Source organism: Pseudorasbora parva, chromosome 9 (assembly GCF_024679245.1).
Source record: "Pseudorasbora parva isolate DD20220531a chromosome 9, ASM2467924v1, whole genome shotgun sequence".
In the NCBI taxonomy this organism is placed as follows: Eukaryota; Metazoa; Chordata; class Actinopteri; order Cypriniformes; family Gobionidae; genus Pseudorasbora; species Pseudorasbora parva.
In genome coordinates, this window is record NC_090180.1 from 900,926 (window position 1) to 926,269 (window position 25,344).

The 25,344-nt window shown below is 41.3% G+C and overlaps 1 protein-coding gene across 1 annotated transcript in view; it reads right to left on the reverse strand.

The window, feature by feature from the left end:
* The window catches only part of lamc1 (laminin, gamma 1), a 100,440-nt gene that overhangs the window by 27,346 nt on the left and 47,750 nt on the right, over positions 1-25,344 (reverse strand). The window contains exons 2-7 of the mRNA XM_067453466.1: positions 20,953-21,257; positions 13,605-13,735; positions 9,598-9,764; positions 8,297-8,485; positions 7,730-7,847; positions 3,541-3,639 (exon numbers count right to left, since the gene is read on the reverse strand). Of these exons, the coding sequence (XP_067309567.1) occupies positions 3,541-3,639; positions 7,730-7,847; positions 8,297-8,485; positions 9,598-9,764; positions 13,605-13,735; positions 20,953-21,257 (1,009 nt within the window). The remainder of the gene's footprint in view (positions 1-3,540; positions 3,640-7,729; positions 7,848-8,296; positions 8,486-9,597; positions 9,765-13,604; positions 13,736-20,952; positions 21,258-25,344) is intronic.

The window sequence follows — 25,344 nt, forward strand, 5'->3', positions numbered from 1 at the left end:
GAGAGAGGGAGAGGGAGAGGGAGAGGGAGAGAGAGAGCAACAGGCTACGCCCATCAAAGCGCTGGCTCGTAGGCTGCTGGACAGGTGATGTGCACAACTAACAATGACATCAAAAAAGTGCGTTTTTGGTTGCCAGACCAAGACAGTCCTGCACAGATTCCCCAAAAACCCCGCGTTAAGGCAACAGTGGATGGAATTTGCTTTTCCGGATCAGCAACTGAGTTGCGCGAATGTTTATATCTGTTCGCTGCATTTCGGTGCCGACTGTTTCATAAACAAGGCCCAGCTCGACGCCGGATTTTCCCGATCGCTGAAGGATGGAGCAGTCCCAACGATAAAGGTCCCAACGTTAGAACCGCAGGCGGTGAGTGAGACTGCTTCAAATGTCTGTGTTTTTGCCTATGCTCATCAAGTAGCCCAAACATGATCACGTATAGTTAGTTGATCAATGGAGCATGCGATGTGTAGTGCGTGTACATTTGTTTAGCTGGCCACTATATGTGTAACTTTATGTTTGTGTATTGTAAAAGCACTCCAAACAACAATACACAAAGAGGGGGGAAATATGTTGAACTAAATAAGCACGCTTCTTCATTCAAATGCACTACTATTCCGTGTCTTTCTATGTAAACACTAACTTAGCCTGCCGTGCAAAACCAGTCCGCTTACTGTCTACACAAACCACGCGTAAACACACACACACACACGTGCACAACTGCACTTCCCACATGTACACCTTCAAAGACAAAAATACGACGATATAATTCAAGTATAAATATGTAAATAACACGAGCCGCTAAGCATATTATATAGTTAGTGTATAACTTGTACCACATAGAGACGTCCTGCTCTAGTCGTTTTTGCTGCTGCTCCTGTTCAACTGCAGCCTCTGGGTCTGATTCCGGATCATAGATGTATGGCTGTATCTGATTAAAAGCCATATTTTTATTTTGAATAAAGTTTTTTTCCCGCTGTTAGGGATGACACAGCTTTACGACGCACTCGACACATTAACAGCGGCGCGCACTCGTCATTATTTAGCTCCGCTCACACGACACGCCCCCACCCGCTCGGCTTTTTTCGGAAAGACTCGGAACAGCGCATCTTTCTTATATAATTATAAAAAAAATAAAGACTTTTCGGAGATATGCAGGATGCAATGCTACTCTATAGGTACTCAAGATTGACATGACACTGACTGAGACTGAGTGTTTCACCCCCCCTTTAAAAAACATTAGCTGATATCTTCAAAACCGCTAGTCCGATCGAGACGAAACCAGCCTCAGAAGTTCGGAAACATAGGTCGATAGCTTAACGCTAATGCCCAAATCTCAAAATATTGATAGTAAGGGGTAGTAAAATCCAATCAAAATCAGGTGTCAGTCATTTTTTACGTGTTTTTTCATATAAATGTTTATAACTCCAAAACAAAATGAGATATTTTCACCAAACTCGACACGTATATGTATGGGCTCATTCTGAGGACAAATTAAAAAAATGGTGGCATTGTGCCTCTTGATGGGGCTATAATAGAACAAAACATGAAATACCCATTGACTTCAATGCAGTATTAGGGAATAAAATACTAATGTTACAAATGCATTAGTGTATCATTACAAATCTCAGTATGTGTCTTCTGCTCCATGCCCTGAAGGTACTCAAAAAGTTTTTGGGCAGCGCCACCTTGTGGTCAAAAGTTGTAATAAGGTGTACAAAATGCTAATAACTTTTGATTAAATTAGCCTATTGTAATGAGACTGGTCACATTCATTGGCTCATGGTGAGAAAATAGATACCAATATTGTCCATATTTTTGGCAAACCCCTCTCCCCTCTATCTTGTTATTGGTTAAAAACATACTTTTTCTAACTCGTCCTAGACTGTTTGTCCAATTTTCACCAAAATTGAATCGTATCGTCTCCAGACCATGTGAACAAATAATTATGGATTTCGTGTTGATAGACAAAACAGTAGTCATATACCACTGCAACAGTGTTGAGCTATGATGCAAAAATGACTCTTGAGGCTGTATCTCTGCAATGCTTTGACATATAAATTTAGCTTTGTTCACAGGAATAAAATATATAAAAATACAAAACAGTTATTTTAAATGTTCACAATATACCGGTTTTACTGTATTATTGATCAAATACATGTAGCCTTGAAAAGCAGAAGAGATCCTTTAAACACATTTTTGACTTCATTTGAATGGTAGTGTGTAGTCTAGGATTAATAGCTTTTTTATTGTGTTATGCATTTTAAAACTGTAGTCGCACGTCATCAAAGATCGTCCCAGTCAACAGGAAGAACAGAAGCAGGTTAAACTCTGGAGACGGCCAGTCTGGAGGCCTTACATGGTCTGACCGAGGCTCTCAGCTGGGAAACCTTTGCCATCCCGGAGCTATTTTCTCTTCCATCTGACACTGAGAGTCCTAATTCTGCTTCACACAAACACACACACACACACACACACACACACACACACACACACACACACACACACACACACACACACACCCTCTGTGTGTCACCCACACAGGGACTTTCCATAAGAAAGTGGTGTATACGCGTGTCTGTTTCTAAAGCTTGGACAGACGTCCTCATGCCAGATCAGGAGCTGAGTGTGCTGATGGAAGAGTTCATTCTGTGGATGACCAGATTCTCATTTGAGGAAATATTAAACAAACCCAGCAATTATAACGCTTGTCCTTGTGAACACACTGCAAATAATGCTCTTCTTATTTAGTATTTTTGTCTTGTTTCCAGTCCAAATATCTAACCGTTCTTAAATCAAGATGCATTTACTAGATAAGTAAAATGACATATTACGAAGATATTTTTTCTTGTTTTGTTGAAAATAAAATCTAAATGAAGTAAGTTTTTGCTTAAAACAGGCAAAATGATCTGCCAATGGGGTGAGAAAATATTTTGATAGTCCACTTTAGACAGTCTACAAACTATAAGTAACTTTGCAACTAAATGTCATTAGAGTATTTATAGACTGTCTGATTAATATTTAATCAAACTTTATTTTGTTGGTCCCCAAACTTTTGTTGGCAACTACAATTCAACTTATTCTACTAACCCGAACACTCACACCTAACCATAACCTACCAGTGTACTAATACTCTAATGAGAGATAGTTGACATGTAGGTGCAAAGTTACTTATAGTTAGTAGAATGTTTAAAGTGGCCTATGGAAATAAAGTGTAACCTAATCTTATTTCTGTTTGGGACGGAAACAAGAAACAAGATTTCAATCAGAAATAAGATTATTTCTCTCACCCCATTGGCAGATCATTTTGCCTGTTTTAAGCAAAAACTCTCTTCATTTAGATTTTATTTTCAACAAAACAAGAAAAAATATCTTATGTCGTTTTACTGATCTAGTAAATGCATCTTGATTTAAGAATTGTTAGATATTTAGACTGGAAACAAGCAAGAGTAAGAAGAGCATTTTTGCAGTACAAGTCAAGTCCAGACAACAATGCTAACAGCGCTCTGTGTGTGTGTGTGTGTGTGTGTGGTAATGAGCCTGACCTGTCACAGTTGAAACCATCCACATTTTCCTTGCACTGGCAGCGCCCGGTCTGGACGTCGCACTCCTGTGTGCTTCCGGAAGGATTACAAGAGCAGGGTCTGAAAGGGAAAGGCCAAGAGAGTCAGCTTTAAACACACGGATGGAGTCTGCATTCTAATATAGCCTTCTAGAAGAGAGAGAGAGGGGTCCTTACAATGTTAAAACAATTAAAGATTAAGTGTGTTGTGTTGGCCAGCAGGGCGAAAAATTAATATCTGCCAAGTGCATAAAAAAAAAAATCGGCATTGACGTGTATTTAAAACGCTGTCAATCAATAGTTGGCCAGTCCCATTTTTATGAATCCTAACAATGCAATGTTTTAAGAACATGAGCGTGAACGGGACAGTTGATCGGCACCAAAGTTTGAGCCTTGCCAATTTTTGTGTTTCAGTAAATAAAGGTGCTATTATCAGAAAAGATCACATCACTGGCTATGAGAATCAATCGGATGAACCGTCCGATTAGTCATTACTCAATGTTAAAGCTATAGTTCAGCCCATAAATGAGCCTGTGCTGTTTATCTGCAGGGCATCCCAGATGTAGGTGTGTTTGTTTCTTCAGGAGAACACAAATGAAGATTATAGATGAGTTAAAGCCGGTTATAGAAGAGTTAAACACGGTTATAGAGGAGTTAAAGCCGATTATAGAAGAGTTAAACACGGTTATAGAGGAGTTAAAGCTGATTATAGGTGAGTTAAAGCCGATTATAGATGAGTTAAACACGGTTATAGAGGAGTTAAAGACGGTTATAGAGGAGTTAAAGCCGATTATAGAAGAGTTAAACACGGTTATAGAGGAGTTAAAGACGGTTATAGAGGAGTTAAAGCCGATTATAGAAGAGTTAAACACGGTTATAGAGGAGTTAAAGCTGATTATAGGTGAGTTAAAGCCGATTATAGATGAGTTGAAGCCGATTATAGGTGAGTTAAAGCCGATTATATGTGAGTTAAAGGCGCTTATAGGTGAGTTAAAGCCGATTATAGATGAGTTAAAGCCGATTATAGATGAGTTGAAGCCGATTATAGAAGAGTTAAACACGGTTATAGAGGAGTTAAAGCCGATTATAGATGAGTTGAAGCCGATTATAGATGAGTTGAAGCCGATTATAGATGAGTTAAACACGGTTATAGAGGAGTTAAAGGCGATTATAGGTGAGTTAAAGCCGATTATAGATGAGTTGAAGCCGATTATAGAAGAGTTAAACACGGTTATAGAGGAGTTAAAGCCGATTATAGATGAGTTGAAGCCGATTATAGATGAGTTGAAGCCGATTATAGATGAGTTAAAGACGGTTATAGAGGAGTTAAAGCCGGTTATAGAGGAGTTAAAGCCGATTATAGCTGAGTTAAACACGGTTATAGAGGAGTTAAAGCCGATTATAGAAGAGTTAAACACGGTTATAGAGGAGTTAAAGCTGATTATAGGTGAGTTAAAGCCGATTATAGATGAGTTGAAGCCGATTATAGATGAGTTGAAGCCGATTATAGGTGAGTTAAAGCCGATTATATGTGAGTTGAAGGCGATTATAGGTGAGTTAAAGCCGATTATAGATGAGTTGAAGCCGATTATAGAAGAGTTAAACACGGTTATAGAGGAGTTAAAGCCGATTATAGATGAGTTAAAGCCAATTATAGATGAGTTGAAGCCGATTATAGATGAGTTGAAGCCGATTATAGGTGGGTTAAAGCCGGTTATAGATGAGTTAAAGCCGATTATAGAAGAGTTAAAGACGGTTATAGAGGAGTTGAAGCTGATTATAGATGAGTTGAAGCCGATTATAGCTGAGTTGAAGCCGATTATAGATGAGTTGAAGCCGATTATAGATGAGTTGAAGCCGATTATAGCTGAGTTGAAGCCAATTATAGATGAGTTGAAGCCGATTATAGCTGAGTTGAAGCCGATTATAGATGAGTTGAAGCCGATTATAGATGAGTTAAAGCCGATTATAGCTGAGTTGAAGCCGATTATAGCTGAGTTGAAGCCGATTATAGATGAGTTGAAGCCGATTATAGCTGAGTTGAAGCCGATTATAGATGAGTTAAAGCCGATTATAGATGAGTTGAAGCCAATTATAGCTGAGTTGAAGCCGATTATAGCTGAGTTGAAGCCGATTATAGATGAGTTAAAGCCGATTATAGATGAGTTGAAGCCGATTATAGATGAGTTGAAGCCGATTATAGATGAGTTGAAGCCGATTATAGCTGAGTTGAAGCCAATTATAGCTGAGTTAAAGGCGATTATGGATGAATTAAAGCCAATTATCGCTGAGTTAAAGCTGATTATAAAAGAGTTAAAGCCTATTATAGATGAGTTAAAGCCGATTATAGATGAGTTAAAGCCGATTATAGCTGAGTTAAAGCCGATTATAGGTGAGTTAAAGCCGATTATGGATGCGTTAAAGCCGATTATAGCTGAGTTAAAGCCGATTATAGGTGAGTTAGAGCCGATTATAGGTGCGTTAAAACCGATTATGGATGCGTTAAAGCCGATTATAGATGAGTTAAAGCCGATTATAGATGGGCTAAAGCCGATTATAGGTGAGTTAAAGCCGATTATGGGTGAGTTAAAGCCGATTATGGGTGAGTTAAAGCCGATTATAGATGAGTTAAAGCCTATTATAGATGAGTTAAAGCCAATTATAGATGAGTTAAAGCTGATTATAGGTGAGTTAAAGCCGATTATAGATGAGTTAAAGCCAATTATAGCTGAGTTAAAGCCGATTATAGGTGAGTTAAAGCCGATTATAGGTGAGTTAAAGCCGATTATATCTGAGTTAAAGCCGATTATGGATGAGTTAAAGACGATTATGGATGAGTTAAAGCCGATTATAGCTGGGTTAAAGCTGTTTATAGCTGGGTTAAAGCTGATTATAGCTGAGTTAAAGCCGATTATAGATGAGTTAAAGCCGATTATAGGTGAGTTAAAGCCGATTATAGGTGAGTTAAAGCCGGTTACAGGTGAGATAAGCCGATTATAGATTAGTTAAAGCCGATTATAGGTAAGTTAAAGCCGGTTACAGGTGAGTTTAAGCCGATTATAGATGAGTTAAGGCCGATTATAGGTGAGTTAAAGCCGATTATAGGTGAGTTAAAGCCGATTATGGATGAGTTAAAGCCGATTATATGTGAGTTAAAGCCGATTATAGATGAGTTAAAGCCGATTATAGATGAGTTAAAGCCGATTATAGGTGCGTTAAAGCCGATTATAGGTGAGTTAAAGCCGATTATAGATGAGTTAAAGCCGATTATAGATGGGTTAAAGCCGGTTATAGATGAGTTAAAGCCGATTATAGATGAGTTAAAGCTGGTTATAGATGAGTTAAAGCCAATTATAGATGAGTTAAAGCCGGTTATAGATGAGTTAAAGCCAATTATAGATGAGTTAAAGCCAATTATAGATGAGTTTAAGCCGATTATAGATGAGTTAAAGCTGGTTATAGTTGAGTTAAAGCCAATTATAGATGAGTTAAAGCCAATTATAGATGAGTTAAAGCCAATTATAGATGAGTTAAAGCCGGTTATAGTTGAGTTAAAGCCGGTTATAGTTGAGTTAAAGCTGGTTATAGTTGAGTTAAAGCTGGTTATAGTTGAGTTAAAGCTGGTTATAGCTGAGTTAAAGCCGATTATGGATGAGTTAAAGCCGATTATAGATGAGTTAAAGCCGATTATAGGTGAGTTAAAGCCGATTATAGATGAGTTAAAGCCGATTATAGATGGGTTAAAGCCGATTATAGATGAGTTAAAGCCGATTATAGGTGAGTTAAAGCCGATTATAGATGAGTTAAAGCCGATTATGGATGAGTTAAAGCTGATTATAGATGAGTTAAAGCTGGTTATAGATGAGTTAAAGCCAATTATAGATGAGTTAAAGCCGGTTATAGATGAGTTAAAGCCAATTATAGATGAGTTAAAGCCAATTATAGATGAGTTTAAGCCAATTATAGATGAGTTAAAGCCGATTATAGATGAGTTAAAGCCAATTATAGATGAGTTAAAGCCAATTATAGATGAGTTAAAGTCGATTATAGATGAGTTAAAGCCGATTATAGATGAGTTAAAGCTGGTTATAGTTGAGTTAAAGCCGATTATAGATGAGTTTAAGCCGATTATAGATGAGTTAAAGCTGGTTATAGTTGAGTTAAAGCTTTACCTGCATCCTGCGGCGGTCAGTGTGTGGAACCCCGGCTGGCATCGCTCACACTTCTCTCCCATCACACCTGGCTTACAGCTGCACCTGCCAGAGTCATCACACTGAGGACTGAGAGAGCCTGAACAGCAGACGATAAACAAACAAGAGCAGGGTTACAGGCACGCTTATTCATATAGACCATACACACTGGCAATTCAAAGCGCTTTACATAGACAGTCATTAAAATAGTGGGGATATATGCATGAGAAATAAGAACGCCATGTGTAAGAATTAAAAATAAAAACAAGGACGATTAAAACAGTTGTAAAGAGAATTTAAAAAATACATAATTTTTTAATATATATAAATAGATTGAGTGACAAGCCTATGGAGGCCTATTCAAATTTTACACCAGAACGAGGTGTTAAAATGAAATAAAATGATCCCCTGGCACCTTCACAATATCACTTTATATAGTTCTTCATCTTTATTTAAGCGGGTCTAATGCTATTCCTGCATTCTGCCTGATTGACTGTTCAAGAGCTGATGCTCGTGATAAGTGTGTGTGTGTGTGTGTGTTGTACTCACCCACAGGGCTGCATCCGCAGGGCAGGCAGCGTCGGCCGGATGGATCTCTGTAATGGTTGTCCAGGCAGCGCTCGCAGTTCGGCCCGTCTGTATTATCGGCACAGTTACTGCAGCGGCCTCCGTGCCCAGTGGCCCGATAAAGCTCCGGGTCAAACGAGCATTCGGCACTCTTCCCATTACAGTTACAGGCTGAAACACACACACACACACACACACACACACACACACCAGTCAGAGCTCAGAGGAAGAGGCGTTACACAGGACATCACACACACACACACACACACACACCAGTCAGAGGAGGAGGCGTTACACAGGACATCTCACACACACACACACACCAGTCAGAGGAGGAGGCGTTACACAGGACACCGCACACACACACACGTCAGAGCTCAGAGGAAGAGGCGTTACACAGGACATCACACACACACACACCAGTCAGAGGAGGAGGCGTTACACAGGACATCTCACACACACACACCAGTCAGAGGAGGAGGCGTTACACAGGACATCACACACACACACACACCAGTCAGAGGAGGAGGCGTTACACAGGACATCTCACACACACCAGTCAGAGCTCAGAGGAGGAGGCGTTACACAGGAAATCACACACACACACACCAGTCAGAGGAGGAGGCGTTACACAGGACATCTCACACACACACACCAGTCAGAGGAGGAGGCGTTACACAGGACATCTCACACACACACACCAGTCAGAGCTCAGAGGAGGAGGCGTTACACAGGAAATCACACACACACACACACACACACACACACACACACACACACACACACACAAGTCAGAGCTCAGAGGAGGAGGCGTTACACAGGACATCACACACACACCAGTCAGAGATCAGAGGGGGAGGCGTTACACAGGACATCACACACACACCAGTCAGAGATCAGAGGAGGAGGCGTTACACAGTACATACACAGGACACACACACACACACTCACTCCAGTCAGAGCTCCAGTACATAGGCCATCACATTTACACACAACAGACAAACACTGGAACAGTCTGAGGCTGAATATAGGCTGAATATTGCAGATGCGGTTTGGCAATCAACAGGAGCTGTGTGTGTGTGTGTGTGTGTGTGTGTGAACATCAGATGTCCACATTAGTCATGCATTTCCAGGAAGTGCCAGGATGTGTCCAGATGAGGGGATGGAGAACACTCACAATATGCCTCCGGTTTAGAGAAAACAGAAGAGTGCGTGTGAGAGTGTGTGAGTGTGTGTGTTTGTGCGTGCGTGTGCACGTGCGCCCGTGTGTGTGTGTGTCTTACGCAGGCACTCGTTGGCGTGGTCAGCCGTGGCTCTCCTCCAGGGGCGGTCGTTGTAGAAGGGTTTGCAGCGGCTGCAGTCGGCTCCCTCAGTGTTGTGTTTGCAGTCACACACCAGCCTCCTGCGCTCGTTCTTCACACACTCGCTGGCGTGGCCGTTACACTTACACCTGTGGAGGGGGGAAGAGCGGTCAGCGCACAATGATAGGACACACGCACACACACACACACACACACACACACACACCATGCTGCTGTGCGGATCACAAACGTGTGTAAAGCTGTTCAAACACACACAGCTCTGACGGTGTTTGCTGAGCTTCCCCTGCCTGTCCTTTCATACAGCACACGGCAAAACACGCTCTTCTTATTTAGTATTTTTCTCTTGTTTCCAGTCTAAATATCGAACAATTCTTAAATCAAGATGCATTTACTAGATCAGTAAAACGACATAAGATGTTTTTTCTTGTTTTGTTGAAAATAAAATCTAAATGAAGAGAGTTTTTGCTTAAAACAGGCAAAATGATCTGCCAATGGGGTGAGAGAAATAATCTGATTTCTGTTTGGGACGGAAACAAGAAACAAGATTTCAATCAGAAATCAGATTATTCTTCTCACCCCATTGGCAGATCATTTTAGTCTGAGTCTTCATTAGATCATTAGAGTTTTTTTAGAAAGTAAAAATGCAGAATGTTTCCTGTGATGGGTAGGTTAAGGGGCTGTGTGTGTGTGTGTGTGTGTGGGTGTGTATGTGACTTAACATAACGTGTAAATGTGAATAACTAACGTAAATCAAGCCAGCTAGTCTGCACAGGCAGAAATGACACATTATCGACCGGAGGGAATGATACGGAACGGTTTCCAGAAAACTTCTCGCACAAAATAAATTGACCTGATCTATACATGTTTCTCTTCAGAAGCTTTCCAGGGCCTTGAACTTTTTCTTTCAGACTCATGAACGCTTAAGGATATCAGGCAGCCGTGTTGGTCTTTATTTCTATCGCTCTTCTCCAGCGCCGATTGTGTCAGAGCAGCTTCAGTGTTAAACAGGACAATACTGCAGCAGAATTAGATTTGGCTGTACAGTCGTTCTGGAGTAAACAGTGATGTTATCAGCTTATTTTAATTTATCAGAGAGAGACAATGCTGACAGATCAGTATTATAATTGATGCAGTTAATTTAGTAATTAATTTTATTTGAATATTTGACTATATGCAGGGGAATATGCTCAGAGCTGCATGTTCACGACGGAGACGGAGCAAGAACAAGAGAGGGCTTGTGCAGCTTCAGCTGGCAGGTAGAGTTAGGGAAAAGCTGACGTGAGAAATAATAACGTGGGAGGACTTGCATTCTTCCCATAAATATATGTATGCATGTATGTATGTATGCATGTATGCATGTATGCATGTATGCATGTATGTATGCATGTATGCATGTATGCATGTATGCATGTATGCATGTATGCATGTATGCATGTATGCATGTATGCATGTATGCATGTATGCATGTATGCATATATGTATGCATGTATGCATGTATGCATATATGTATGTATGTATGCATGTATGCATGTATGCATGTATGCATGTATGCATGTATGCATGTATGTATGCATGTATGCATGTATGCATGTATGCATGTATGTATGTATGCATGCATGTATGTATGTATGCATGCATGCATGCATGTATGTATGCATGTATGTATGTATGTATGTATGTATGTATGTATGTATGTATGTATGTATGTATGTATGTATGTATATATGTATGTATGTATGTATGTATGTATGTATGTATGTATGTATGTATGTATGTATATATGTATGTATGTATATATGTATGTATGTATGTATGTATGTATGTATGTATGTATGTATGTATGTATTTACATTTATGCATTTTGCAGATGCTTTTATCCAAAGCGACTTACATCTCCCTATTGACAGAAATGAGAGAGTGAGGGGGAGGTGTGAGGAAAGATGTTTCGGCTGGGACTTTTTACTGCGCCGAGCCGAAGTACTCTCAGAAGTGCTATTCCGCCATACATTATAGTTCTCCTTTTTAATCCGATTAGAGAAGTACCACGTTTTATTTTGTCACCATACTTGATCGTTCAGCTATTGGTGTAACTGCATCTTAGGGAAAAGATGGAGGTGTTTGGTACTTCTAACTTGATCTCTGTTTGGTACCATAGTGAATGAACTGGGCTTAGTGGGCTAAGCTAAATGCTATCAGATCGTCACTGCCCGTCAGAGATTAAGAGCACACACTGAGACGAGAGAGGTGTGTGTCAACTCGGCTTAGTTAAGGGAATAACATAGTTTAATATGAAAAAGCGGTGAAGTATCCCTTTAAGCTACAGGAAAGCTTTGGAAAAGTATGTATATGTATGTATGTATGTATGCATGCATCAGGGATGCATTATAACTCCCAAGATGCAACGTTTCTGGTTATCATCCGGCTGCCATTCAGCACTGAAGAGTCTTTTGGACAGGTGTAAATTATTCCCTTCAGCCTCGCTCCCTTTCCAGACGCTCCGCCCCATTCCAGCTCCTCGGTAATCCAGCACTCTAGGCAGGAATGCTGGGAATGTGGGCTGTGTAATGGAAATCTGCTCCACATTTCAAGCAGATTAAGGTGAAAACACGTGCAATGGAGCAGCAGGAGATGTTTCACACTTACTCCATCCCGTATAAGGGCTTCTTCATCTAAAAAGCTCACTGTCATGGTTTACAGATTCCACAGCAGGAAGGAGAGAGGTAATGCCTTCACTGCTCTACCTACAGTTAAGATAATGGCTCAGGATGTGTGTTCTATATACACGAGGGAGGCAACAACACAGTTAGCCCACGGTTCAGCACACACCTCGGCTTTCAGTTTAGCTCTTCTAATCTTAGGCGACAGGAACAGAAACAGGTTAAGGAGAAAATGTTTTTATTGTCATACTCTTTCTTTCATAAATACTTGAAAACCCTTACTTAAACTTAAAACTTCACTTAAAAAAAAACATTGAGCACATTCCCAGTGTATTGTATAATATGAAATAAATATATAAAGATTTACAGTGGCAGCTCAGATGTACAGCAGCATTTAAATATGAAATTTAATGAATAAATGTAAGCTAAAATTAAAACTACATAGTCTTTAATATACGTTGATTAAAAGCTACTGTATTATTATTTTATTCAAGAAGTCTTTTGTTGTTTTATTAACATAATTTTAGAGGTGAACTGTCCCTTTAAGGACAAGTGTTCACTATAATATTTCATATACAGACACACAGATTTAACTTTCACTTTAGACATAAGCGACTGTGTTTATGTATGTTAACTGTGTGTGTGTGACAGTATTACCGCAGTAAGTCCAGTAATCGCGTGTGTGTGTGTGACAGGCTTTAGTGCGCTCCGCTCATGTGAAACAGTGCATAAGCAGCCAATGAAAGGTTTACAGGCAAGGCTTTAAAATGCAGCAAATGATGAACTTTGGTGATGATTAACTATAGTGCTGTGAGTTTAACTCTCTGACTCCAGCATTTCAAGCGTGGCTAAACGTCCCTAACTTTAGTGCATATGATGGAGAGCAGCGCGTAGACTCAGAGAGAAATAGAAATAATGAATTAAATGCGAACGCATTTCCCCAGCGCGTATTGAACCGCAAATGCCGCACCGAACGGTTCAATATTATATTGAGAATTGTGGCATCCGTAACATGCACATCACTGAACACGACTGCTGATTTTGACCTGTGTGAGTTTGGAAAAGCTGTTCCTCAAGAGAGTGAATCTTCAAAGTGTTAAAACTCTCACTGCAGCGATCTAATCTTCCCCAGCGTCGCTTCATTTCTTTTGTTTGCACACTGAAAAGCCCTCCTATCATCTTTCAGGTCACATGTCCAGCATTCCAGATCGAGCTGATGATACCTCTGGTCAGATATGCCAACGTCTCAAACTATATATCGGCACATTTCCACTGGAGAAGCGGATGTAAATGTAGAAACTGAAAACATACCTTCCTCCCACAGCAAAGTCTGAGATGGCGTAGTAGTAGGATTTGAGAACTTTAGGATCGTTGAAAACTTCATCTCCAAATGTGTTTAATCTGTTCAGGGTCACTCTGATGTCTGTGGCGGTCACCCAATCCTGGCAGACAGAAAACAACAGTTGTGTTACACATTAGCCATTACTCATGGGAAAACACAAGCAGGAATGGCCATAGATAAGCATGTAACGATTTGTTTTCTGGAATAGTTATCGGAGAGATTTTTGCCCGCCATCTGTTCCGTGCAGATGTTTAAAGAAAAAAAAATCCTCAGGCCTCTAATCTAAACCAAACCTGCTGGAGTCACGTCGAGGCACTGCACACGTCTGCAGAAAGGCTTCATGGGAAGAGAATGGTTTAGCATGTAAATGTCATGTTACACATTACCTGCAGCTGAACTTTGCTTACTTTGGCCACATCATGCTGGGAGCGGCAAGGGGAACAATCCCAGAAAGCAAAGAAAACATGACTCAGACCAAGACATTAGTCCTTTTCTCAAAGCTTTGCAACCATTTCTTCTAGCTTTGCTATAAACCGTGTGAGTTTTATTTACAAGTGGGCTGACAGAATACCACAGGGGTTTAAAGTGGAGCCTGGCAACCCTGAAACAATGGTGAAGATCTGCAATATCAAACACAGTATTGGCAAAAGTATTGGGTCTCTGAGTTCACAGGTGGCCACAGGTGTATAACTCCAGCTCTCGGCCTGCAGACGCTTCTACACACATTAGTGAAAGAATGGGTCGCTCTCAGGAGCTCAGTGAACTCAAGCGTGGGGCCGTGATAGGCTGACACCTGTGCAATAAGGCCATTCCTGACATTTCCTCACTACTAAATATTTCACGCTCAACTGTTAGTGGGATTATAACAAAGAGGAAGCCATTGGGAACAACAGCAACTCAGCCACGAAGTGTTTAATCCCAGAGCGGGGTCAGCGCATGCTAAGGGTCACAGTGCGCAGAAGTTTGGTGGAGGGGGGATTATGGGGTGGGGGTGTTTTACAGGGCTTGGCCCCTTAGTTCCAGTGAAAGGAACTCTTAATGCTTCACCAAGACATTTTGGACAATTTCATGCTCTCAGCTTTGTGGGATCAGTTTGTGGACGGCCCGTTCCTGTCCCAGCATGACTGCGCTCCAGTGCACAAAGCGTCGCTCCATAAAGACATGGATGAGGAGTTTGGTGTGGAGGAACTGGACTGGCCTGCACAGAGTCCTGAGCTCAACCCGATAGAACAGCTTTGGGATGAATTAGAGCGGAGACTGAGAGCCAGGCCTTCTCGTCCAACATCAGTGCCTGACCTCACAAATGAGCTTCTAGAAGAATGGGCAAAAATCCCCATAAACACACTCCTAAACCTTGAGGAAAGCCTTCCCAGAAGAGCTGGAGCTGTTAGAGAGGGTGGGCCGACTCCAGATTAAACCCCACGGGTTAACAATGGGATGGCATTAAAGCTCATGTGTGTGTAGAGGCGGCACAACACTTCTGGCGATATAGTGTATCTTAACAGACTCAATTATGAATATGGGACTACTGATATAAAGTCGGAGCTGAGGCCTGAAGCTTGCGGCGTCAGAATGGCAGTCTGCTAGTCAAGTCTGAAGCAAAACGCAGCCCAAAGCAATGCATTATGGCAACAACATCTATAGTCGGCAGATAAAAATAACATAATTGCCCGCATTGATCCTTGAGATTGGCTCGGGACATCCCTATATCACTTTAACCCTTTCCAGCTCCGACACGATCTTCCCATCAGCACTGCTCGGAAACAAAACACACATACACGTAACGCCTAATGATGATGACAGACGATGAGTGAAGAAACTTGAGGATCATTTCAACAAGTCCACACACACCTCGTCATCTTCACTCATCACACACACACACACACACACACACACACACACACACACCTCATCAGCACACTTCTATATTGGAGCAGGCGGGACAGTCACCTATATGCTAGGCCACATGAGGCGTCTGGAGTCGTGCTGAATGTCCACATTTGGAGAAGGGAACATTGCATTTGACAGACGGGACTACTGGTGAAGCAGGATTATTCTGGACAGCCGTTTAAGAGCCCAATGCTGCAGCCTCATAACTGAAGAAGAGCTCCTAAACCACTGAAGGAGGGCTTCGTGACGACGAGACACTCTGAGCTCAGCCGCCGTCCCACAGGAATAAAGCCCTCGCTCCATTTCTGAAGTACACTAGAAATACACAGACTTAGTGTTGTAGAACTCAAGACCGGTCTTAAGACCATATTTTGAAGGTCTTGCTCTGGTCTTGGTCTCGGTTTAGGTGGTCTTGGTTTAGGTGGTCTTGGTCTGGTCTTGGTCTTGGTTTAGGTGATCTCAGTTTAGGTGGTCTTACTCTGGTCTTGGTCTCGGTTTAGGTGGTCTTGGTTTAGGTGGTCTTGGTTTAGGTTGTCTTGGTCTCGGTTTAGGTGGTCTTGGTTTAGGTGGTCTTGGTGATCTCAGTTTAGGTGGTCTTGGTCTGGTCTTGGTCTCGGTTTAGGTGATCTCAGTTTAGGTGGTCTTGGTCTGGTCTTGGTCTCGGTTTAGGTGATCTCAGTTTAGGTGGTCTTGGTCTGGTCTTGGTCTCGGTTTAGGTGATCTCAGTTTAGGTGGTCTTGCTCTGGTCTTGGTCTCGGTTTAGGTGGTCTTGGTCTTGGTTTAGGTGGTCTTGGTCTGGTCTTGGTCTCGGTTTAGGTGATCTCAGTTTAGGTGGTCTTGCTCTGGTCTTGGTCTCGGTTTAGGTGGTCTTGGTCTTGGTTTACGAGGTCTTGATCTGGTCTTGGTCTTGGTTTAGGTGGTCTTGGTTTAGGTGGTCTTGCTCTGGTCTTGGTCTCGGTTTAGGTGATCTCAGTTTAGGTGGTCTTGCTCTGGTCTTGGTCTCGGTTTAGGTGATCTCAGTTTAGGTGGTCTTGCTCTGGTCTTGGTTTAGGAGGTCTTGATCTGGTCTTGGTTTAGGTGGTCTTGGTTTAGGTGGTCTTGGTCTGGTCTTGGTCTAGGTTTAGGTGATCTCAGTTTAGGTGGTCTTGGTCTGGTCTTGGTCTCGTTTTAGGTGGTCTTGGTCTGGTCTTGGTCTCGTTTTAGGTGATCTCAGTTTAGGTGGTCTTGCTCTGGTCTTGGTCTCGGTTTAGGTGATCTCAGTTTAGGTGGTCTTGGTCTGGTCTTGGTCTCGGTTTAGGTGATCTCAGTTTAGGTGGTCTTGCTCTGGTCTTGGTCTCGGTTTAGGTGATCTCAGTTTAGGTGGTCTTGCTCTGGTCTTGGTCTCGGTTTAGGAGGTCTTGATCTGGTCTTGGTTTAGGTGGTCTTGACTACAACATTACGCAGACTGACTCGGATGATCAACAAGTAAATTATTAAAAACAGATCAAGATTATTCAAGACGACTAGATCAAGATCAATGATTCAAGATCAGCCGCAGAGTTCCAGCAGGCCACGCCCACACTCCACATGCTCCGCACTCGCGGCTTCCCCAGATGTGTCCGAGCGCTGCCAAAGCACAGTCAGGAGCGGCTGGGAAACCTGGGGGCGGCCCCGGGAACATGAGCTGAGCGAGCAGGACATCGCACCACGGGTCACACACACACACACACAGCCAACACACACCACCAATACACCATCATACACACACACCGCCAACACACACATACACACACCACCATCACACACACACCATCACACACACACCGCCAACAAACACACACACCACCAACAAACCATCACACACACACACCACCAGCACACACACAAACACACCATCACACAAACACCGCAACCTCTTCCCTTCCCTAGAGTCGACCCTTCCCCACAGCAGACTCCCTGTCTCTTATTCAGATAATTACTCTGAAATAATGTGTGTGTGTGTGTGTGTGTGTGTGTGTGTCTCTTATTCAGATAATTTCTCTGAAATAATGTGTGTGTGTGTGTGTGTGTGTGTGTGTGTGTGTGTGTGTGTGTGTGTCTCTTATTCAGATAATTACTCTGAAATAATGTGTGTGTGTGTGTGTGTGTCTCTTATTCAGATAATTTCTCTGAAATAATGTGTGTGTGTGTGTGTGTGTGTGTGTGTCTCTTATTCAGATAATTTCTCTGAAATAATGTGTGTGTGTGTGTGTGTGTCTCTTATTCAGATAATTTCTCTGAAATAATGTGTGTGTGTGTGTGTGTGTGTGTCTCTTATTCAGATAATTTCTCTGAAATAATGTGCGTGTGTGTGTGTCTCTTATTCAGATAATTACTCTGAAATGTGTGTGTGTGTTGGCGGTGTGTGTGTGTGTGTGTGTGTGTGTGTGTGTGTTGGCAGTGTGTGCGTGTGTGTGTCTCTTATTCAGATAATTACTCTGAAATGTGTGTGTGTGTGTGTTGGCGGTGTGTGTGTGTGTGTGTGTGTGTGTGTCTCTTATTCAGATAATTACTCTGAAATGTGTGTGTGTGTGTGTGTGTGAGAGTGTGTGTGTGAGTGTGTGAGTGTGAGTGTGTGTGTGTGTGTGTGTGGTCTGGAAGTATATCAAGTTCTGGTGATCTGAAATAATGTATCAGGAGCATTTCTGCCAAACAGTTTCTCTGTGGTGTGAAACTGGCCGAGGCATGTTGAGATACGTCACCGCAAACCTAAATAACTATAACAGCGAGGCTTTAATGAAGGAAATAAATTATTTATTCTATACATATACAGTGAGGGAAATGAGCATCTGAACACTCTGCTATTTTAGTTTAAACAAATCCTACATTATGATTTCCGGATGTTTTAGATGATGTCTCTCCCAGTGGCTCCTCCGATGACAATCTCAGACCCTCCATGACTGCCTAGTCAACTTGCAAAATAGCAGGGTGTTCAAATACTTATTTCCCTAACTGTATCTACACACACACACACACACACACGTAAGCGCAGCCTACTACCCCTCACGATCCCGCACGCAACTGTGTATGCTTCTCAACTGACGGACCCTTCAGTCTGCAGACTCCATGTGGGCCTGCTGGTTCATCAGCTTCCCAAACACCATCCTCTCTCGCATTAAAACTGTTGTTTGTGTCAGGCTGCAGAAAGTTGCTCAATCTTGGCAAAGTAACGTTGGCTGCAATCACACATTACAGCACAAGCACACATCTGGCATCCGGGATTTCCATTCCCACCATTAGCTCTGCAATATCTGAGACTGCGAAGGATGATCGCGTTCATGAGTGAGTTCACCAGAGAACATCCACAGTCGAGATCAGACATGAGCGAGCATTGAGGCGATGGTTTAAAGCGATAGTTGAGCCAATAATGAGCCTGATGTTGATCTGCTGACCCCAGGGCATCCACATGTAGGTGTGTGTGTTTCTTCAGGAGAACACTAATGAAGATTTAACTCAACCGTTGCTGTGTGTCGGTCATATAATGATGTGAATGGGGAACAATTCTATGAGAGCAAAACAAACAAACATGCTTAGAGAACACACACACACACACACACACACACACACACCCTGCTGCTCCTGACGACACACTGATGTCTTAAGACACGAACCCATCGGTTTCTGAGAGAAACACAACAGTATTTGTGTTATTTTTACCTCATATCAGACGAATCTCATCTAGTGTTCCCATCCGCTATTACTGCCGTCTGATGAGGTCACACTGGGGCGATCAGAGATATATATTATGTAGATCCCTCATTAGTGCCTGTGTGGAAAGGTCCATCTACATAATATATATCTCTGATCGCACCAGTGTGACCTCAAGAAACACACACACCTACATGTGGATGCCCTGGGGTCAGCAGATCAACATCAGGCTCATTATTGGCAGATTTTCCCGTGGTTTGTGCTGGATGGGTATCGGCTCATATCTCCGATCGAGCGTTCTGGGCCAGAATCGGGACGATATCGATGACATGGATCAGATCGGGACATTGCTAATATTTTCTCAATCAGACTTTACTACACAACAATAGTTCTGTTTTACCAAAAAGTCTTTTTACAGCTTATCAGTCAAACTACCCAAACACCATCCTCTCTCGCACGCAAACTGTTGTTTGTGTCAGGCTGCAGAAAGTTGCTCAATCTTGGCAGAGTAACTTTGTCTGCAATCACACATTACAGCACAAGCACACATCTGGCAGAAAATGCTCTTCTTTAGTATTTGCTTCTCGTTTTCAGTCCAAAGTTAATCAGAGAAGAGCGTGCGATTGAGATCACAGACATGAGAGACTCTTTTACCTGCAATCCTCCATTAGTTATTATTACGATGCCTTTATGACATTTTTTGTATCTTTTAAGTTTGAGAGGAAGAATGGACCTTTATTGGAGGGACAGAAATCCCCCAGGTTTCATAAAGAATATCTTCATTTGTGTTCGGAAGTTAAACGGAAAACGACATGATGGCGAGTTCATGACTGAGTTTACATGTGTGGCACATTTATAAATGTGTGTTTGGCTGAATTATAGCTAATAAACAGGCGGACTACAGCAAGCTGAGCCTTGGATAAAACACCTCTATATCACGAATACATCAACGATACATATCGACACATTTTTATATCACGATATATCATTACACCGCTAGTGCTTCACTTACAAACTTTTTTTACTTTCGGTTCATAGTACTTTTGTTTGGGTTGCCAATTGGATATCACGAATCATATCGCTTCCATCAACGATACATATGGTCATATTTAATATTGGGTGCGTTTACATGCACACCAATAAGCTGATAACTCCAAAAAAAATTAAATAATCAGTTTTCCCCGTTTACATGCAAACCAGTAAATTGACAATGCAAGTAAACCGCATTTACATGACTATTAATAAACCGGTTTATAATAATAATGTCCGTATCTGACTCGGAGTATCCCAAATGTTCCGTCAGTTATGATGTTAATAAAGCGTGAGCGGGAGATTTACGGCTCATATTACCCCTCATGATGAAGCGTTCTGACTGAACCTCTTCTGCTGACTGAGATGAGAAGAACACATCTTTACAATGTTCTGGGTCTTAAAAGAGTCTGCGTTTGTGAAATATGTCCTTATTTCATGCAAAACACTCGCTGGATGTATTTAAATCTGCTCTGAGTTTGTGTTTTTGTCACCTATCACACATGCGCACTTCAGTAAGCCGACAGAGAGCAGGTTAAGCGTTTACATGGAGCACGAAATCTGGATAAGAGGCACAAAACTCCCTGTTCTGACCGGTTTATGCTTACGCCGTTTATGAGCTTACGGGTTACATGACCATGATCACTGTCGGATTATTAGGCATGATCGGCTTAAGAACGTGCGTGTAACGTTCTGATATAACGATATATCGTCACAGCTCAGCTCGTGTACCTGCAGCACAGGGCTGTTGTCGAAGTTGTAAGCGCTGGGCCGGCCCTCGAGTGTGGAGAAGGCCACGTTTCCTCCAGTGAGCGGAGAGATGTCGCTGAACTCGTCTGTGCACAGAGCCTGCTGCTCGTCCTCTCCGGTGCGGATGAAGCCACGGCTGGTCTTGCTGTAGGTCTTCTCACAGGAGCCGCTGTAGTACTGATAGGGGACCCAGGGCCCTTCCTCACTGCTGCGCTTGAAGATGGCGAAGCTCTCCGGACGGCTGGTGTGGAACTTCAGGCGCACATACGTGATGTCGAAGGACTTGCCTGAGGACGACAGAAGGCAATATGAGACACACATATATTATATAACTATAGCCGGCTGCAGGATCAGACTGCATTGAAGAGGAACAACGCTGGACAATAACCAAGTACTGTACTGAAGTTCACTGTTTGAGTCTCTGTGCTTTACTGGAGTATTATTTTTTCTGTAATCTTCTGACTTTAACTTCACTCCATCTGAAAGACAAATATCGTCCTCTTTACTCCACTACATTTCTATCAAGGTCCTCGAAGTGGAAAGTCGTTTCTGTCGCAGCTTTGAGAGTCAGTGATGATTTTTTTCTTCTTTAAAATGTTTTGTGTTGTTTTTGCAGACAATCTGTCAGGAATCTCTCCTGTAGAGTCATCATGTGAAGATTCACAGTATTTTTACGACACTGATCAGTTTATCGCAAAATGGAAGAAGACGGTTCCTCAGCACAGTGTGTGCACTCATGGCCATATTTAGAAAGAATGTTTCAGTTTTCTGAAAAGATTAAAGATTAGTTTAGTTGGCATACACTAGATGCATATTTTATAAAATGTTAAAAAATGTAAACGTCTGAGAAAGAGAAGAGTGAACAGTGTGAGAATATCAGATGTGTATCAGTGTATTGGATCCGTGCATTCGGCCTTAAAGTGACAGCAGCTTTGTAACTTTTCTACAAGTATTTAAATGAGTTTAAGTTAGTCGTCTGCTAGTGTGTCAGATGGAGCGTCACTGACTGGCTTAAACCATGATGGCATAATGTGCATTTATACAACTATAATACAATAATGCGGCGACATAAAGAAGGACATTTACTTTTGATACTAAAGCACTTTTAAAATCAAATACTGCTCTACTTTTACTCCAGTAAAAAACAGTTTCTACAACTTTCACTTGTAACAGAGTAATATTTAATCAGTAGTACTTTTACTTTTACTCAAGAAATGAGGTTGTGTACTTTGTCTAACTCTGCAGATAAACATCTGATCATACATTTAGATAAACACAAGACGAGATCTATAATGTACAGAGAATGCAAGTCAGATATCACACAGATAGGCTAAAGGTAGAACGGAGTTCAGATAAAGCCGGAAGATGCCTGGATGGATGCCATACACTCGCTTTACTAAACACAGAGAGATAGAGCTGGATTCAAGGCCTGGATAAGACACTAAATCAGCACTGCAGGTGTCAAACACACACACACGCACACACACACACAACACGGCGCTGAAAGATTGCACAAGGTTAAGCAGACAAGCCTGATATTACACACAGCTGGAATAATGCCACGCAAACATAACCTCGTTCCACTCGACATACCTGCGAGCTCCTTCCTGTCTGATAACATCTGCAAAGCCTCGTCCTCAGATTTCTATTGTTCTGCTCATTTTCCCCTCAGGAGTCAGACGTGAGGGATTTACCAACGATTGCTCACGTTTGGGTCAACGATGGGACTCTTTTACTGTTGTAGTATTTATTCAAAAACGCAAAGGAATTTACACACAAAACGACTTCAACACAACAGTTCTAGGATTTATTGTTTCTGTATTAAAATAGATTTTTTTTGTGTGATTGTGTCAGATCTGTGTGACTTGCCCAACAATGTAATACAGCGCAAAAAATGCTTTTATTACAATTTTTTTTTCTTGTTTCCAGTCCAAATATCTAAATATTTTTAAATCAAGATGCATTTACTAGACAAGTGAAATGAAATAAGATATTTTTGCTTGTTTTCTGGGGAAAAATCTTATTTCTGATTGGGACTGAAATGAAAAACAAGATTTCAATCAGAAATCAGATTATTTTTCTCACCCCATTGGCAGATCATTTTGCCTGTTTTAAGCAAAAACTCACTTCATTTAGATTTTATTTTCAACAAAACAAGAAAAAATATCTGATGTCGTTTTACTGATCTAGTAAATGCATCTTGATTTAAGAATTGTTAGATATTTAGACTGGAAACGAGACAGAATGACTGAGGAAGAAGACCATTTTGTGCAGTGTAACCAACTATGAATTATTCATTTGTGTTATAAAAAAAATACTTTAAAAAAAGACATCTTCAAAATGTAAAGTTTTGGGTCGGTATGATTTAAAAAAATATATATAAATAAATTATATATATATAAACTAAGTCACATATGCTCAACATGTCATTAAACAGCTGATTTATCATCATTCCTCCAGTCTCCAGTCATGATCCCTCACTAATCACTCTCACATGAGGATCTGATATTCATAAACATTTTGTGAAATTACTTTTTTAGCATTCATAAATGCATGCGTTTAGGTTTTCCTTTCTATATTGTGAACGGTCATCTCTGCAATAACTGGACCCATTCTCTCATCAAGCCGGAGACTCTTTCACTCTTTAACACGCAATCAAACATCGTCTCGTAAAATGACGAGCATAATCACATGCTTTTTTATTACAAGAAGCTCAGTTTGTGCGCTCGTCTGGATTCCGTCAGCTTTGCGAGGTCCTCCAGCGATCACACAGTGTGTGTAAAAGCATATTTCTGCATGTCTGAGCAGGCCAAGAGTGTTTGGGAGAGACCGTAAGCAGGGCCAATGGAGATGGCACGGAGAGACAGCATTTATTATTAAGAGTGAAGAAAATGCCTCCATCTTTCAGCAGGGCCACGGGGGGACCAATGTTTGCTTTAGCTAAGAATTTGCTCTCCAAACAAATCTGCAAAAACTAGGGACAACGTTGAGTTAAGTAAATAGACGGAGATTGCATCAAGAAGTTAAACTACGTCTTGTTTCTAAATATCTAATAACTCTTAAATCAAGAGGCATTTACTAGATCAGCAAAACAACAGGATATTTTTTCTTGTTTTCTGGGAAATAAAATCTAAATGAAGTGAGTTTTTGCTTAAAACAGGCAAAATGATCTGCCAATGGGGTGAGAGAAATAATCTTATTTCTGATTGAAATCTTGTTTCTTGTTTCCGTCCCAATCAGAAATAAGATTATTTCTCTCACCCCATTGGCAGATCATTTTGCCTGTTTTAAGCAAAAACTCACTTCATTTTAATATTTTTACCCAGAAAAAAAGCAAAAGTATCTTACATTTTTAATTGTGATTAATCGCATGATTGTCATGAGTTAACTCGCGATTAATCGCAATTTAATCGCAGATTTGTATTTGTTGTAAATGTATCTTAAATTACGTTTGAATTAAGTTTTTAATACTCTGATCAATATGGGTATATGGACCAAACAATTTTACGCAAATGTACCTTTATTATTAGTGAAACCAGATAATACTTATTCAATATTAATCAATAAAACAGCATGAAGACTAGATACGTATCAAAGGTCATAGATGTTTATCATAGAACTTGTTCATGTCTCTTAAGCCTAGCTTAAATTCAGAATAAGCAGGGATTTCTCTGATTTTAAGAATATAAATAAAGGGAGTATTACTGGCAGTGTAGTTCAGAGCAGGGCACAGTTCGTGTGAAAAACTGGTGATGTGAAAGCTGTCATGTGGACCTGTAAGCGCAGCAGTACCACACCATACTGGAGGAGGTCCATACTCCACGAGTAGGAATATAGTGCGGCCCCTTTAAGAGACGCGTGCTCTCCATTGAACTGCCGGTATTGTGCGTGTGCGCCTCGATTCACGTGAACAGTGTGAAGAACACGGACTCGGGAGCGCTCTTGTTCAGAAGAGTAACCTGTACATTCGTTTTAGCCGATTGTAATGCATTGAGTTCAGTATAACACACGTACTGTAAGCGGTGATGTGTCAATGATTGACCTCAGACATCAGTGTATTCACGCATCGCGCTCGGACTGCAGAGAATGTGCTCAGTGTAAACAGATTTTCTTTTGACCTGGTGTCTATGGTTAAACAGAATAATATGGTAGCTTATAGGCAATAACTGCACTTTTGGTTTAGAATATTAATGATAACCATTTTCTTTCCAATGTTTGCTGCTGCATCCTTTACGTCTACGGCTTATCCCAACTACAGGCTATGATCAAACAGAAAATGCGTGCTACGTTAAAGCGTGTTAATAAATTTAGTGCCATTAAATGAATTTGCATTAACGCGTTAACTTTGACAGCCCTAGTAGTTTTACTGATCTA